At 47.9% G+C, this 17,851-nt stretch overlaps 1 protein-coding gene across 1 annotated transcript in view; it reads left to right on the top strand.

Annotated features, from left to right (window-relative positions):
- The window catches only part of NSG2 (neuronal vesicle trafficking associated 2), a 70,413-nt gene extending 54,093 nt beyond the window's left edge, over window positions 1–16,320 (top strand). Inside the window, exons 4-5 of the mRNA XM_055421847.2 lie at window positions 11,576–11,686; window positions 16,056–16,320. Of these exons, the coding sequence (XP_055277822.1) occupies window positions 11,576–11,686; window positions 16,056–16,247 (303 nt within the window). The 3' untranslated portion in view covers window positions 16,248–16,320. The remainder of the gene's footprint in view (window positions 1–11,575; window positions 11,687–16,055) is intronic.
- Window positions 16,321–17,851: the final 1,531 nt, after the last annotated feature.

The following is a 17,851-nucleotide window of genomic DNA, read 5'->3' as shown; positions in this document are numbered from 1 at the left end:
GGGCTTCGCACGCACCATGTGATTTAATCCTCAGAACGCTGAGGGGCAGATACCATTACTATTCTGCTTTACGGAAGTGGACACTTGTTGAAACAGATTAAAGGTAAACTTCAGGAGAGCAGGGACCTCCCTTCCTCAGCACTCTGCTCTCAGTGTATGGAATTCTCTGGCACATTGTAGGTGCTCAGTTAATTTAGTGAGTAAATGTTTTATGAGGAACATATCACAGGCTAAAAACCCAGGCCATACCTCATAGAGTCCTGACTGTATTACTTATCTGTGTTACCTTATGAAAATGACATAATTTCTCTGTGCTTTAGTCAAAAGAAATGAAAAGGTACTATCTTATGGGGCTCTTGTAAGAATAAATTCATATACAGTGATGAGAAGAGTGCCTGGACACCATCAGTGCTTAGTAAATGGAAATGTGAAGTATTACTGTACCTTGTCTCTGGGGAGGGGAGGCATACAGGTGCTGGTTAATTAGAGTGCTCTGAGAGAAGTGTCTCAGGAGTTGTGAGCAGACGGGGCAGTGGCTAAATATCACCTGAAGACTTTGGGGAAGAGGAGAAACTTGACCTAGGTCTAGAATGAACAGGGGCTTGATGCACTCGGGAGGGGAGGCTGAGGTTCGCACCAGAGGGACCAGTAGGCGCAAGAGCCTGGAGGTGGGGAAACGAGGGTGCGGTCAGGCAGTAGAGGAGGGGTGAGGGCGGAGGGGCACACTGAGGCTCCGCGAGGAAGGGCCCTGTCTGCTGCGTAAGGAGTTCAGACTTGACCCTGTGGTTGTGGCAGCGCATTCACTGGGAAAGCCGCATGCCAAGGTTGGTTTGTTAGAAAGTCTGGGTGGTCGGGAAGCCAGGAGGCTGGAGGTCAGGGAAGCATCGAGGAAGCCACTGCACGGACGGTGGTCCTGCCCAGGGAAGTTACGACGACGACGGTGGAGAGAGACCAACACAGCGTGCTGGAGGCAAAAGCTCCGGGAACCAGGGGGGTTCAAGGAGACACGTGAGTGACGGCAGGACTGGCTGCAGGAAGGCAGGTTCCAGAGGCAGGTGGGCAGAGTGACTTCCCACCATGGCTGAGGCAAAGACACCAGGCTGGTTCTGGCATGGTGAGTTCAAGGTGTCCTTGAGGACATTGGCCAGACTTAGCTTTTACTAAATGTGGGACCTTAAGCAAATCACCTTACCTCTTAGAGCCTCCCTTTCTCCATCAGCAAAATGGGGTTAAGAATTCTATTTGCTTCCTATGATGGTGGTGATATTAATATACATTAAGTTCCCAGTATTCCTCCAATACTTTGGCTACCTGATGTGAAGAACTGACTCACTGGAAAAGACCCTGATGCTGGGAAAGACTGAAGGCAGGAGGAGAAGGGGATGACAGAGGATGAGATGGTTGGATGGTATCACCAATTCAATGGACATGAGTTTGAGTAAACTCCAGGAGTTGGTGATGGGCAGAGAAGCCTGGCGTGCTGCAGTCCATGGGGTTACAAAGAGTCAGACACGACTGAGCAACTGAACTGAACTGACTGAGTTTCCCAGTAACTCTTAGCACCTCTTGTTACTATGAATACCACCATCGCTACTGCTGTCATTGTGTGGAGCGTGGGCCACTGAGAACGGGCATGGTGACTGAGCCGTCAGCACACCTTTGCCAGAGCACCTGGCTGCATGCTCTGCTGTAAGTCCTTCCTCTCTTCTCTCCTTAAGCTGAAAGTCACTCAGTTGTGTCTGACTTTTTGTGAACCTATGGACTGCACACCAAGCTTCTCTGTCCATGAAATTTTCCAGGCAAGAATAGTAGAGTGGGTTGCCATTCCCTTCTTCTCTTCTCTCCTTACTTTAGTTTAGTTCAGTTGCTCAGTTGTGTCTGACTCTTTGCAACCCCATGGAATGCAGCACGCCAGGCCTCCCTGTCCATCACCAACTCCCGGAGTTTATTCAAACTCATGTCCATTGAGACAGTGATACCATCCAACCATCTCATCTTCTGTCGTCCCCTTTTCCTCTCACCTTCAATCTTTCCCAGCATCAAAGTCTTTTCAGATGAGTCAGTTCTTCACATCAGGTGGCCAAAATATTGGACTTTCAGCTTCAGCATCAGTTTTTCCAATAAATATTCAGGACTAATTTCCTTTAGGATGAACTGGTTGGATCTCCTTGCAGTCCAAGGGACTCTCAAGAGTCTTCTCCAACACCACAGTTCAAAAGCATCAATTCTTTGGCGCTCAGCTTTCTTTATAGTCCAATTCTCACATCCATACATGACTACTGGAAAAACCATAGCCTTGATGAGATGGACATTTGTTGGCAAAGTAATGTCTCTGTTTTTTAATGTGCTGTCGAGATTGGTCTTAACTTTCCAAGGAGTAAGTGTCTTTTAATTTCATGGCTGCAATCACCATCTGTGGTGATTTTGGAGCCCCAGAAATAAAGTCAGCCACTGTTTCCACTGTTTCCCCATCTATTTCCCATGAAGTGATGGGACCGGATGCCATGATCTTTGTTTTCTGAATGTTGAGCTTTAAGCCAACTTTTTCACTCTCCTCTTTCACTTTCATCAAGAGGCTCTTTAGTTCTTCTTTGCTTCCTGCCATAAGGGTAGTGTCATCTGCATATCTGAGGTTATTGATATTTCTCCCGGCAATCTTGATTCCAGCTTGTACTTCATCCAGCCCAGTGTTTCTCATGATGTACTCTGCATACAAATTAAATAAGCAGGGTAACAATATACAGCCTTGACATACTTCTTTCCCTATTTGGAACCAGTTCCATGTCCAGTTCTAACTGTTGCTTCCTGACCTGCATACAAATTTCTCAAGAGGCAGGTCAGGTGGTCTGGTATTCCCACCTCTTTCAGAATTTTCCACAGTTTGTTGTGATCCATACAGTCAAAGGCTTTGGCATAGTCAGTAAAGCAGAAATAGATGTTTTTCTGGAACTCTTTTGCTTTTTCAGTGATCCAGCAGATGTTGGCAATTTGATCTCTGGTTTGTCTGCCTTTTCTAAAATCAGAAACCGGATGGATTTTGATGAACATCTGGATGTTCATGGTTCACGAATTGCTGAAGCCTTGCTTGGAGAGTTTTGAGCATCCTTTACTAGCATGTGAGATGAGTGCAACTGTGCGGTAGTTTGAGCATTCTTTGGCATTGACTTTCTTTGGGATTGGAATGAAAACTGACCTTTACCAGTCCTGTGGCCACTGCTGAGTTTTCCAAATTTGCTGGCAGATTGAGTGCAGCACTTTCCCAGCATCATCTTTCAGGATTTGAAATAGCTCAGCTGGAATTCCATCACCTCCACTAGCTTTGTTCCTGGTAATGCTTCCTAAGGCCCGCTTGACTTCACATTCCAGGATATCTGGCTTTAGGTGAGTGATCACACCATCGTGATTATCTGGGTTGTGAAGATCTTTTTTGTACAGTTCTTCTGTGTATTCTTGCCCCCTCTTCTTAATATCTTCTGCTTCTGTTAGGTCCATACCATTTCTGTCCTTTATCGAGCCCATCTTTGCATGAAATATTCCCTTGGTATCTCTAATTTTCTTGAAGAGATCTCTAGTCTTTCCCATTCTATTGTTTTCCTCTTTCTTTGCACTGATCACTGAGGAAGGCTTTCTTATCTCTCCTTGCTATTCTTTGGAACTCTGCATTCAGATGCTTATATCTTTCCTTTTCTCCTTTGCTTTTCACTTCTCTTCTTTTCACAGCTATTTGTAAGGCCTCCTCAGGTAGCCATTTTGCTTTTTTGCATTTCTTTTTCCTGGGGATGGTCTTGATCCCTGTCTCCTGTACAATGTCATGAACCTCCGTCCATAGTTCTTCAGGCACTCTGTCTATCATATCTAGTCCCTTAAATCTATTTCTCACTTCCACTGAATAATCGTAAGGGATTTAATTTAGGTCATACCTGAATGGTCTAGTGGTTTTCCCTACTTTCATGAAGTCTGAATTTTTTCTAAGGAGTTCATGATCTGAGCCATAGTCAGTTCCCAGTCTTGTTTTTGCTAACTGTATAGACCTTCTCCATCTTTGGCTGCAAAGAATATAATCAATCCGATTTCAGTGTTGACCATTGGGTGATGTCCATGTGTAGAGTCTTCTCCTGTGTTGTTGGAAGAGGGTGTTTGCTATGACCAGTGCATTCTCTTGGCAAAACTCTATGAGCCTTTGCCCTGCTTCATTCTATACTCCAAGACAAATTTGCCTGTTACTCCAAGTGTTTCTTGACTTCCTACTCGTGCATTCCAGTTCCCTAGGGACTGGAATAGGACATCTTTTTTAGGTGTTAGTTCTAGAAGGTCTTGTGGGTCTTCATAGAACCATTCAACTTCAGTTCAGCTTCTTCAGCATTACTAGTCAGGGCATAGACTTGGATTACCGTGATATTGAATGGTTTGCCTTGGAAATGAACAGAGAACATTCTGTCATTTTTGAGATTGCATCCAAGTACTGCATTTTGGACTCTTTTGTTGACTATGATGGCTACTCCATTTCTTCTAAGGGATTTCTGCCCACAGTAGCAGATATAATGGTCATCTGAGTTAAATTCGCCCATTCTAGTCCATCATACGGAGAAGGCAATGGCAAGCCACTCCAGTACTCTTGCCTAGAAAATCCCATGGATGGAGGAGCCTGGTGGGCTGAAGTCCATGGGGTCGCTAAGGGTCGGATGCGACTGAGCGACTTCACTTTCACTTTTCACTTTCACACATTGGAGAAGGAAATGGCAACCCACTCCAGTGTTCTTGCCTGGAGAATCTCAGGGACGGGAGAGCTTTGTGGGCTTCCGTCTATGGGGTCACACAGAGTCGGACACGACTGAAGTGACTTAGCAGCAGCAGTCCATCATAGTTTGGTGATTCCTAGAATGTCAATGTTCACTCTTGCCATCTCTTGTTTGACCACTTCCAAATTTGCCTTGATTCATGGACCTAACATTCCAGGTTCCTATGCAATATTGCTCTTTACAGCATCGGACCTTGCTTCCATGAGCTTCCATCACCAGTCACATCCACAACTGGGTGTTGTTTTGCCTTGGCTCCCTCTCTTCATTCTTTCTGGAGTTATTTCTCCACTGATCTCCAGTAGCGTATTGGGCACCTACTGACCTGGGGAGTTCATCTTTCAGTGTCATATCTTTGTGCCTTTTCATACTGTTCATGGGGTTCTCAAGGCAAGAATACTGAAGTGGTTCTCTCCTTAACCTATGCTCAAAAGTTGGAGGAGGACTCTTGGGTAGGTCTTAGTTGAAGCTACCCCACACCTTGATTCTTTCCAAGGTTAAGGTTCTTTAGTTTGAGCCTGTGTGTGGGTGGTGGAAGGGGTTGAGACTAGTGACTGGACAAGAACAGATGTTTCAGTGCCCATCCCATCCCATGTGAATACTGTGTTTTTTGTGGCAGGTTGCATATCTTTGGATGTGTTTCTGCAGAGAGGAGTGTACATGTGTGTGTGTGTGTGTGCGCGTTTGCACTCGGGTCTTAGTTCAGCATTTCTCTTCAGAAAATGCCGGTCCCATCGTGGAGTCACCGTGCCGGGCACAGGGGTAACGGATGGGCTTGCTGGCTGCCGAGGCACTCCCAGCAGAAGGAGGCACGAGGGTGGCGGGGAGGCCAGGCTGAGCGGGACCTGTCCAGGAAAGCCCCAGATGGAAGCGGAAGGAAGCCCCTCTCCTGGCTTGGAGGAGGTGACCGTGGTCTCCACAGCCCTGGACTCCCCTCAGTGTGCTCTCCCCACCTCAGGCAGCTGCTCCTCCCAGGTCTGAGCTCCTCTCTGTTTAGGCTTTGAGACGAGCCTCAGTTGAGGCGGCTCTGGCCCAGGGTCTTCTTGTGTGGGCTCCCCCTCCCGCCCCTGCCCACTGTATCCAGGCTCCTCTCCTGTTCGCTGTCCAGATCCTGCTCAGGTCTGGTTTTGTCATTTTTTATCAGGTGATTTGCTTGTTCAGCCTCTGACCCTCTCCTTCTCTGCACTCCCCATGTGCTGAGGGAATGAACGGATGAGCAGGGAGACAGGCAGCAGGGAGGATCACGTCTTGAAGGAAACTCTCAAATCCAGCGCCAGGAACTTGTTTATTTCTAATCCTGGGCTGTTGCTTTCGGGAAGTAAAGCTAAGGGCTTTCCACCATCTGCAAGCAATGGAGTTATATAAAGTGAGCCAATCGATGCTGAAGTATGGCCGGCTTTCATGCTCAGAGGCTCTCTGTGGGGAAGCGGGGGGACTCCTCTCCTAGGTCCTCTCGCTCCCCACAGCCCCCTGCCCCCCGCATCGGGAGCTTAGCTGCAGGGAGCAGGCACTGGGACCTCCCCCTTCTATGAGGTTAATCCCTCTGAAAGGGAGAGTGTAGCTGCCTGCAGGGTGCCCTATAGAGAGCCGCCTTCAGGAAAAATCTCAGCCCGGCACCAGTCAGAAACCTCAGTGGTGTTCCCATCCCCCCACCCAGTAGCCAACACTGACTCCGTCATTAAGGATAAGAATCCAGACGCAGCTCAAACGTCCTCCGCGGAGTCAGCCCACCCTCCTTCCTCTTCACATCACTCTCCTCACCTCCCAGGCCTCCTCGAGCTGTCGACCCCTTCCACCCTCCCAACCCCAGGTCTGGTCTCAGCATTTAGGCCATGCCCTGGTACATCAGCCTCCCCACCAGCCACCCTGCCTCCAGCCCTGCCCCTCCCAAATTTTATAGGCTTCTGTGTTCACCTCCCTCTTTCTGATCCCGTCACTTTCCTGCTTAAAACCTTAAGGGGCTCTCTGTCAGCCTGGAGCTAAAGCCTGAGTTTTAGCCTGGTCCTTCTTTACCTGTTCTCTCCTACCCGCCAACTGCCCCAGGCCCTCACTTGCATCCTCTGGACCAGCCATGACAAGCCATATAATGTTTATGGAACAGCTCCAGTCTGCTCTATGGCAGATGAGGCTTCTTCTGCTCAGACCCTTTTTCCTCCCCTGTCCCGACATTCTTCCCTGAAGTCATTTCCGGAGTCACCTCCCCCAGGAGGCCTTCCCTGATCCCCCACCCCCAGGTTGGTTAGGTCCTGCAGCCCCCTGGGCTGGTGCTCTCACTCATGGTATACACCCTTGTGTTCCAAGTGCCTGTGTCCTCGGGCCCACCTCTCCCTTGCCCTGTGGCCTGTGAGGCCTCGAGGGAAGACTGGTGCCCAACTCACAGCCCTGACCTCTCTGACCTCCACAGGCCCCTAAGGAATGACCAATCTCGAGTTGTTTCAGAAGTTATCAAGGTTCAGCGTGGGGAGGCAGATTTATCTTTGCCTAAAACGGCCTCCCATCCCCCTCATTCTGGGCTGCAGAATGCATAGCAGGAGTTAGCCTTGCTTGGTAGAATCCCCTGGGGTGGGCTGCACTCCTGGCATCCCGGTCAGCATCAGGCCCTTGACTCCTGTGGTCATGTAGTGCACACCGCTGTCTCTCTCTGTCCCAACCCTTCTTGACACCTGCCTGCACATGGCAAACACCATGGTACTCTGATGTAATTGGTCTGGATGGAGCCGGAAGATCAGGATCGTTTAAAGCACTACCCAGGCGATTCTAAGCTCGAGAACCCTCAGACCTCGTCATCCTGGAGTATTGGTTCTTGTGTCTGGTTGTACAATAAAGTCACCTGGAGAGTGTCTTGGGCCCACCGTCCCTGACCTGATAAATCAGAACGCACTGGTTGGTGGTCGTCTAGGCATCAGCCCTGAATTCTTTAGGGTCCTCCTTGTCTCCCTTCTTCCCTCCCTCTCTTTTCCTTTTCCAGAAACATGGGCTGTGCTCTGCCAGTCAAGCCTGAGTGCTGTGGGGAATCAGACACTGCCCCTGCTAGGTGGGGGCTGTTAGCTCAGGGCTGTTAGGAATGACAGAGCACCGCCCCAAGCCAAACACAAAAAGAAACCCACCATAAGGGAACCTGTCCTATGACCAACCTGCAGGGTTCTGCTCCAGCTCCCAGCAGCTTCACCTGGCTGCTGGGGACCAGACCCTCCGGAAACGCCTGCGCTGGAGTCTTGTCCTGCTCCCAAGTCACAGAGAGTCCCGGCTCTCTGCTCAGGCAGAGGCTGGAGCCATGTGTGGCCATTAAGATGGGGAGCTGTCCGCGGGTTCTCCCAGACCCTGCATCAGGCTGGCGGTGGTGGCAGGGTGGGCAAAAGCTCTCAACTTTTTCTTTGCAAGTTCAAGGTCTGCACGCCCGTGGAGGTGCCTCTGAGGGTGTCTGTCCCAGTCTTGGGGGAGCTCAGGTGACGGAGTACTTGCATGAGCTTAAGTTCCTTTTGACAGAATCAGTCAGAGCTTGGGGCATATATTTTAAAGTTGAGGTAGGAGAAATTCCCTGGTGGCTCAGTGGCTAAGATTCCACACTCCCAGTACAGAGTGCCTGAGTTTGATTCCTGGTCAGGAAACAAGACCCCACGTGCCACGACAAAGACTGAAGATCCCATGTGCTGCGAGTAAGACCTGGGGCAGCCAAGCAAAGCAAGAAGCTGAGGTGAAATTCACATGACGTGAAGTGAAGAGCATCAGAGTGAAATCTCCAGCGGCACTGAGTACATTCACGGTATTGGGCATCTCTCACCTCCATCTAGTTCTGAAATGCTTTAAATACCCCAAAAGGAGACTCTGTCCCCGTTAGCAGTCATCTCCCATCTCCCCGGCAACCAGCAGTCTGCACTCTCTCTCTATGGATTTACTTATCTGGATATTTTATATAAATGGAACCATACAGTATGTGGTGTTTCACTTAGCATGTTTTCAAAGCCCACCCACACTTGTATGAGAACTTCATTCCTTTTTATGGCCGAATAATATTCTGTTGTACAGATAGACCACAATTTGTTTATCCATTTATCGGTTGATAGACATTCGGGCTATTTCTACCTTTTAGTTATTGGGAAGACTGAGCGTTTAAAATTCTTTATGTCTATGCTCCAGACGTCTGCTCACTGAGTATTCCTAGGTCCTCAGCATTGGGCAGTGGTCTTGGGTGGCTCCTGTACTAGTCAAATACCATCTTTGTGGGACTTACAGGGGATATGCGTCTTTGAGGCACCTCTTCCTCCAGTTCTGGCCCCTGACCTCTCTCTGTCTCTCCACCACTTGCCGGGGACTCCAGTCTGCCTCTGTACCATCTCACCCCTCTGTTGCTACCAGGAGGCTGATGAGTGAGCAACAGGCTGCAGCAGAGAGCTTGGGGTGCCAGTGGAGAGGGCGGACAGAACATTGTGTGGACAGTCGTTTAGAAGTGAATTTCACCTGTCACCATATAAAAGGGAAAAATACTTTTTCTCTGTACTCTTGCTTCTGACACCAAATGTGTGGTTTTTCCCACACCGTGCAATTCTCCAGTTCTTGGTGGAGGCTGACTGAATTCCCTACGACTTCACTCAACTCGGACATTAACTGCCCTGTGTTAGCACACACCCCGCAGGTCAAGGGCTCAGTCCCACAAGCCTGCATCCATTCAGATGCCACTCGCAAATCTCAGGCTATGAATTGGGGCTCTCCACCACTCCCTCCTCAGGCTTGATGATTTGCTAGAGTGGTTCACAGACCCCAGGAGAGCACTTTACTTACTGTTACTGATTTACTGTGAGGGATATTAAAGACACACATGAAGAGCCAGACGAGGAGATAGGGGGATGAGGGCTGGGAGGCTCCTGAGCAGGGAGTTTCTGTCGCAGTGGAGTTTGGGGTGCACCGCCCTCAGAGGCATAGTGTGTTCTTGTTCACCAGCATGGAAGGTTTTTGAGCCTTTCAGTTGGGTTTTCTGGAGCCTTCATAATTTATTAAAGCATTGGCCATTGGTGGTTAATTTGGTCTCCAGCCCCTCTTTCTTCCCTCTGAGGTGAGGGAGGCAGTTAAGTTACAACCCTTCTATCAGTGGTTTCTTCCCCAGCCTTCAATTCAGTTCAATTGCTCAGTCATGTCTGACTCCTTAGGGGCCTTCCAAAAGTCACTTCATAACATAATATAGCATTAACTCAGGTATAGTTGAAAGGGGTTGTTATGAATAATGAAAGTTGCTCCTTTCACTTTTATGAATTGGAATTATTTCAGGAACTGGGCACAAAAGCCTAATATTAGAACAAAAGATGCTGCTACCCTACTCTTACCACGTAGGAAATTATACGGGTTTTAACTCCGTGCCAGGAACTGGGAACAAGACCAAATAGATGTGTTTCTTATATCACATTAGTCCACTAACCTGAAACTTCATACCCACATGCAGAGGAATTTCATGGACGGTGTCTGCCCATAGGATTCAAATGACTGCATCCCACATCCATCTTCCTCTTTTCCTCTTCAGATTCCTTCCTTTCAGGATTTATGGCTGCTAACATATGATTCCTTTGGGAGCAGTGCAGAATCCCATCTCCTCTTGTCCTTATAAACCATGGCCTGAGGTGGGAAGGAGATGGGATAGGAACCCCCCCAACCCCAAGATGATTTTATTTTTCTACCAAATCCAAATAAGCCTTCTCTCTATGACAGGAATTCTGCTGTATTTCTAGGTCAGTTGACTCAAAAGGCTACCAGCTTTGAAAGTAACGTAGAAAAAAATTCTGTGTCTAATACTCAGAGCCCCGCATCAGGGCGGTCGCCCCACCACTTTGTACACAGATGGCGGCACGGGGCCAGTGTAGGCCTGAAGGTGCCTTTGGAATCAGCCACTCCATCCTTTCTAGTAAATCCTGATGGTGCCTTCAGTCTGTTTGGTGTATTTTTTTTTTTAAAGCTTGTTGATAATGGTCAAGAGCTGGGCTTTCACTGTGAGCAATTTTGGAGACCATTAGATGCTTCTGAGCAGAAAGGGATGTGCCTTGACTTGGAGTTTGAATGGGGGTCTCAGATTACTGTGTGAACGCACGTAGGGGCTGAGGAGGCCGCTAGTTAGAAGGCAGCTGCAGTCCCGCGAGTGAGGGGTGATGATGGCTCTGGCCCCGGTGGAGCTGCCGGAGAGCGTAAGAAGTGATTCCGTGAGGCGTGTGTTGGAAGGCAGAAATGATAGCTTCTGCTGGTGGCTGCGATATACAGCGTGAGGAAAAGAGAGTCAGAGAGAACTTCAAATTCTTTGGCCAGAGTGACTGCAAAGGTGGCGTTGACATTTTCTGAGATGGGGAAGGTATGGGTGGAGCAGGATGGGAGGGGAGCAGGGGTTTGAGAATGCAATTCAGGTGAGTATTGGACATCCAAGTGGAGGTAGCATAAGCTTTCATATCTGACATTGGAACTCAGTAGTGGCAGGGAGGTGGTGATCAAAGACAGAATTGCTGGAATTGATGGCTTGATGGTCTACCCCTGCCAACACGACATCAACAGGGAAAGTACATGGGGAGGGGAGTGGACCTCGCACTTGGGGCCAAGACGGAGCTTCTGAGAGTATCGGAGGACGGAGACTCCAAGGCTCAAAGATTGCAGGTTGGTGACAAAGCCGAGGCTGAGCTGGTTCTTGGGGTCCCTGGTCACCCCCTTCCTTTTCTAACATACCAGGCTTCCTACCAGCTCCAGGTTTTGAGGGCTGCATGTGTGGACAGAAAGCTGAGGCTGGAGCCCTCTGCTCTGTGTTTCTCCAGGTCACCATCCTCGTCAGCCTGGCCCTAGCTTTCCTCGCCTGCATCGTGTTCCTGGTGGTGTACAAAGCCTTCACTTATGACCACAGCTGCCCAGAGGGATTCGTCTACAAGGTAAGGGGCTTCTGGCAGTGGAGTGGCTCCCGGTGACCGTCAGCTTCAGTTAGAGGGTCAACATCTGTTCATCGGCATTAAAATTCTGGGTATGCTAACCTCCCTGCAAATTGTTTAAAATGTAATGTGTGTCTGAAGAAAATGGAAGCACTAATTTGAAGATATATGCCCTCTAGTGTTGCTAGCAGCACTGTTTACCATAGTCAAGACATAGAAGTGACCTAAGTGTCCATCAGTGCTGAACAAATACAGTTGGTGTGTGTGGCGTGTGCACATATGGTGTACACCTGCAATACACACAATGGAATACTACTCAGCCATAAGGAAGAATGAAAATTTGCCACTGACAGCAGCGTGGATGGGCTTGAAGGGCATTAGACTAAGTGAGATAAGGCAGACGGAGAAATACAAGTACTGTATGATATCACTTATATGTGGAATCTAAAAAATACAGCAGCCTAGTAAATATGACATAAAAGAAACAGACTCTCAGACACAGAGAACAAGCTTCAGTTGCCAGTGTGTAGAGGGACGTGGAGGAAGGCAAGATAGAGGTAGAGGGTTAAGAGGCATGAACTGCTCTCTGTAAAATAATAAGCCATAATGATACATTGTGCAGCACAGGGAGTAGAGACGATATTTTATAACAGCTACGAATGGAGTATAACCTTTAGGAGTTGTGGCTTCTGTTGTTATACACCTGAAACTTATTAAGTATCATAAATCAAGTATACTTCAATAAAAAAGAAAACTTTATGCAGTCAATAAAGGCATTGAAATGTTTTTAAAAATGTGTAAAGAAATATAGAAGTAACACCAAAGCAAAATTGATGGTGGCAATCTAAAATTATTTTCACTCTCTAAAATGCTGTATATTTATAATACATTTTGATGTGAAATTATAAAATCACAATAAAAAAGTGCTATGTGTGGCGGGGAGTTTTCAGGCTTTCACGAAGCACTTAGTCTCCAGTAGGTGGTAGAGGGCGCTCTCCAGAGTGCAGGAAAGGGAGGCAGGCCGGCTTCGAACTACCGATCAGAAGTCAGGAGAGCATCTTGCTCTATCTCCAGAACACTCCGCCTTGGGGTGATCCTGGTTTAATGGCTGATTCGTTGTCCCTGCAGAGATGTGAAGACAGGGAGCAGAACTTCTGAGGTGGCCTCCCCCGTCTTGCAGCTGGGCCTCCTCCTCCCCCACTCGGATTGCAGCCTTCCCTTGAAAGACAGAACTGCCTGCATGACCTCCAGCCCTGCCCCCGCCCCCTGAGCCTCAGGTTTCTCGCCTGCAGTGGGCTCCAATGATGTCTGCTCACGGGATCTTGGAGAGAATTTAAGTAAGATCAAGACAGCAAAGGGCCTGCTAGAGAATGGGCTGGCAATAACTGTTAGAGGTAATAAAGCTAAAATCTAGTTCAGAGTTGAAACAAATATTGGTAAGTTGCCAACATCCGCTGGATCATGGAGAAAGTAGGAGAGTTCCAGAAAAACATATATTTCTGCTTCATTGACTATGCCAAAGCTTTTGACTGTGTGGATCACAATAAACTGTGGAAAATTCTGAAAGAGATGGGAATACCAGACCACCTGACCTGCCTCTTGAGATACCTGTATGCAGGTCAGGAAGCAACAGTTAGAACTGGACATGGAACAACAGACTGGTTCCAAATAGGAAAAGGAGTGCATCAAGGTTGTATATTGTCACCCTGCTTATTTAACTTCTATGCAGAGGACATCATGAGAAATGCTGGGCTGGAAGAAGCACAAGCTGGAATCAAGATTGCCGGGAGAAATATCAATAACCTCAGATATGCAGATGACACCACCCTTATGGCAGAAAGTGAAGAGGAAATAAAAAGCCTCTTGATGAAAGTGAAAGAGGAGAGTGAAAAGGTTGCCTTGAAGCTCAACATTGAGAAAACAAAGATCACGGCATCTGGTCCCATCACTTCATGGGAAATAGATGGGGAAACAGTGGAAGCAGTGTCAGACTTTATTTTTTGGGCTCCAAAATCACTGCAGATGCTGATTGCAGCCATGAAATTAAAAGATGCTTACTCCTTGGAAGGAAAGTCATGACTAACCTAGATAACATATTAAAAAGCAGAGACATTACTTTGCCAACCAAGGTCCGTCTAGTCAAGGCTATGGTTTTTCCCGTGGTCATGTATGGATGTGAGAGTTGGACTGTGAAGAAAGCTGATCACTGAAGAATTGATGCTTTTGAACTGTGGTGCTGGAGAAGACTCTTGAGAGTCCCTTGGACTGCAAGGAGATCCAACCAGTCCATTCTAAAGGAGATCAGTCCTGGGTGTTCCTTGGAAGGACTGATGCTAAAGCTGAAACTGCAATACTTTGGCCACCTCATGCGACGAGTTGACTCACTGGAAAAGACTCTGATGCTGGGAGGGATTGGGGGCAGGAGGAGAAGGGGAGGACAGAATGAGATGGCTGGATGGCATCACCAACTCGATGGACATGAGTTTGAGTGAACTCCAGGAGTTGGTGATGGACAGGGAGGCCTGGCGTGCTGTGATTCATGGGGTCGCGGAGAGTCGGACACGACTGAGTGACTGAACTGAACTGAACCACTTACTGAGTGCCAATTAGATGTCACCTTCCTTCCTAGACATTTTCATAAATAGTATCTCAGTTGAGCTGTCCACCCATTCTGAAAAGGAGGTTTCATTGCCCCCATTTTGCATCTGAGGAAACGGAGATTAAGAGCATTCTGTCTTGAGAGTTTTCTAAGACATCACTGCTGTTACATTCCAAAGTGAGGGAATCAAATGGGGACTGTTCTGCCTTAAAAACACATGTCCTTTGGGTCTGCTACATGACTTTCTAAGATGACCTTCTTAGGCATTAGAAGCTGGGGTTCTGAAAGACTAGCAACCACTGCCAGTATTGGGATGTCAGTAGGAGACAGTGGAATAAACTATGATGTGTCTGCATGTGAAACTCCAAACAGCTGCGACAGTGAGGGAGGGGGTCTCCATACATGGAGAGAGAATACCCTCTGGGATAAGAGTGAACAACAAAAGGTGCTATTTTTGAGTGAGAAAAGGGAAAGTGAATGATGTTTGCTTACATTTTCAGAAAGAAATTCTGGAAGGATAAATTTTAAAAAACAACAACAACTAAGAAATATATTGAGTCAGGCGGGCAGGGAGGGAACAGAAAGGATAGGAATGAGGAGCAAGGCTTCTCTGTCTTTATCTTGATTCGCATTTGTCCTGGATGTGTGTCGGCGTTTGACATGTTTGTAAAAACTAAATTAAAAAAAAAAAAGTCCTGAAATTAAAACCAAATTAAAATCCAGCTGTATATCAAGTTGAGGACTAAACTTACCAAGAAAGTAATTGCTCCACATGGCTGTATAATGCAGTATATTGACTCTACACCCTCAGTGGAATATACTCTAAGGACACAGAGAGCTGCAGAGAAATGATGTAGTCCTTTCAGTCGTCTGTTACTCATTGTATTGCTGTTATTTGGGGACCATTTGATTGATATTGTAGGATAATGCGAATATATGATTATATGTTGTTAGGAACAAAGGCTTTGATATAAGAAGAAAGAGTAATAAATATCCAATCAAAGAAAAGAAATGGATAGCAATTGGCTACAGGCAGTGGCCCAGCGAAGCAGTTAGGGAATGGGTGAATCAGCTGGGTAAAGAGCTATCACAGAGTCCACTGTAACCCTACAGTTAGTAAGCAGAGGGTACTGACCTTGAATTAGTATTGGCATCAGTTTCCTCCCTCCTCTTCCTTCCTTTCTTCGCTCTCCTTCCTTCCCTTCCTTTATTTCTTCTCCTTTTATTGAGGTTTAACTGACATGTAACATTGTATTAGTTTCAAATGTTCAACATAGTGATTAAATATTTGTAATACTGCAGACTAATCACCACTGTAAGTCAACATCCATCACTCTGCATAGTTAGAAATTTTTTTCTTGCGATGAAGACTTTTAAGACCTACTCTCTTACCAACTTTCAAATATCCACTACAGTATTATTAACTGTAGTCACTATGCTGTCCATTACACCCTCAGGACATACTCATTTTATAACTGGAAACTTGTACCTTCTGATCCCCTTGACCCATTTCTCTCACCCCTTCTCTGCCTCTGGGAATGATTCTAGCATCAGGTTAGTTTCTTCTGTCTTCTTGTAGGTGGCAGCTTTGATGATGGTGATGGTGATGACATGAAAGAAGGTCTGACGAGTACCAGGCCCAGGCCAGATGCCATCCCCTGCCAGCTGGCTGCGAGCCGGGGGTGGCTGGGGCCCCCCAGATGGGACAGCCTCGTTGCAGGGCAGGTGGGAAGCATTCGCTGAGCTCCTCCTGACTGTCTCTCTCTTCCCCAGCACAAGCGCTGTATCCCGGCCTCCCTGGATGCTTACTACTCATCCCAGGACCCCAGCTCCAGAAGCCGCTTCTACACGGTCATCAGCCACTACAGCGTGGCCAAGCAGAGCACCGCCCGGGCCATCGGGCCGTGGCTGTCGGCAGCTGCTGTCATCCATGAGCCCAAGCCGCCCAAGACCCAGGGCCATTAGAGCCCCCCAGCCAGCATGGGGAGTGGGGAGGGGAACCCCGCTGGCTAGGCCGAGCTCCAGTTACGAGACAACACTGTACTCCTGGGGCATGGGGGCGGGGGTGGGGCCAGGGTGGGTGGGGGGCTCACCGAAAATCTCGTGCGCTGGAGTTGTCTGAATCAGTATTTCTTTTTGTCCTTCGGTATCGTTGATTTGTCCCCGAGTCAGGCCCATGTACAAAGGCATGTTTCGTGTTTACTGTTCCCATGTAAGATATTTTCAAAGCCACTGCTTATTGTTTGTTAGGAAAATTTAAAAACAGGAAAGGAGAGAGAGAAGACGAACATGGAAGTCGTAGACTGGCTGCATCTGGACTGTGTTGAAGGTTGGTGAAGAGCACAGATGTCCCGGCTGCTCAGACTGGGGGAGACGGCTGCTCCAGGGTGGGCTTCGGAAGGTGCAGGATGTGAGTGAGGCAGGCACTCTGCTCGCCTGGCCTCTGGTCTGCAGAGGAGGAGCGCTGAAAGTTAGGAACCGTCAGGTTAGGAAGAAGACTGAGTTTGGCATTTGCAAGGCCGGGATGCACAGAACCCCAAGAGAAAAGCCTCAGCCATGTGTGTTTTGCAGAGTAGGATAAGCTTGTCTGTATGGGCGTCGGCGCGGGGCTGGGGCTGCATGGTCTGGGATGCGGAGGACAGACATGAGCACCCAACAGCGGGCCGGCTTTCTTTGCCTTTCTCTTGCATTTCTAGCCCTACACCTGGGTGCTGCCCACGTCTAGGAGATGGCAGGGGTAGAAAGGAGGAAGGAGGGACTGCAGGGTGAAGAAGGCAGAGGACGGGCAGGTGACATTTGACCAAGCTGCAAGCATAGCACCCAAGTTTAACATTTTTGTCGGTTTGTTGTTTCCCAAAGTGGTAATGACCAGGAAGAACAGGAAGGGTCATGACCAGGAGACAGCCAAGGAGGCTTTCGATTGGGTCTCAGCAATGCTAAGTCATTTTTTCTAAGGGAAACTGAGAACCGTGGCCGTCTTGTGCACACTTCACTGTGCTGACAGGGGCACAGCCCAAACTTTCCCATCTGCTTCTAGAAGCTTCTGACCAGGAGGCGACAGCTGGCATTGCCCAGGCCACCCATTGCCTTGCACCCACATCAGGCACTCCCACACAGCTCTCCCACTAATGTTTTGGGGAGACCCCACTGTGTGGTGTTTGCTTTGGGCCCAGCAGAGCCAGAACCGGCTGAGAGAGTTGGCTATTTGAGATGCGATTCTGTTTTCCCATGGAGGTTGAACAGACCATTTAAAGGGTATTTTTTTAGTGGCTTGCTATGATGCTGAAATCATCCTACACAACAGCTGGGTAATAGACTAGCATAGCTCAAAGTATTCTGCTAAAAGCTATCATTTGACTTTTCCTCTCCCCGCCCCCACCCTCCAGTCACCTTGAGTCACCTGTAAATTCATTTGTCATCTAAAGTGGAATAACAAATTGTCCCTAGCGAAACTGCTGAGCGCTTTATAATTTTGTGGTGTATTTTTGTCAGTAGGTAGCAGAGGCTGAAGTATTTTTTGGTGTAATTCTTGAACTTTTCTGACAGGAAACAAATAAAGATAGATGTGT

The sequence above is a fragment of the Moschus berezovskii genome, chromosome 18, assembly GCF_049115385.1.
Source record: "Moschus berezovskii isolate FMDL1 chromosome 18, NW_MosBer_1.0, whole genome shotgun sequence".
Lineage (NCBI taxonomy): Eukaryota > Metazoa > Chordata > Mammalia > Artiodactyla > Moschidae > Moschus > Moschus berezovskii.
Note: the sequence above shows the minus strand (reverse complement) of the source record. Positions and strands in the feature narration are given on the sequence as shown.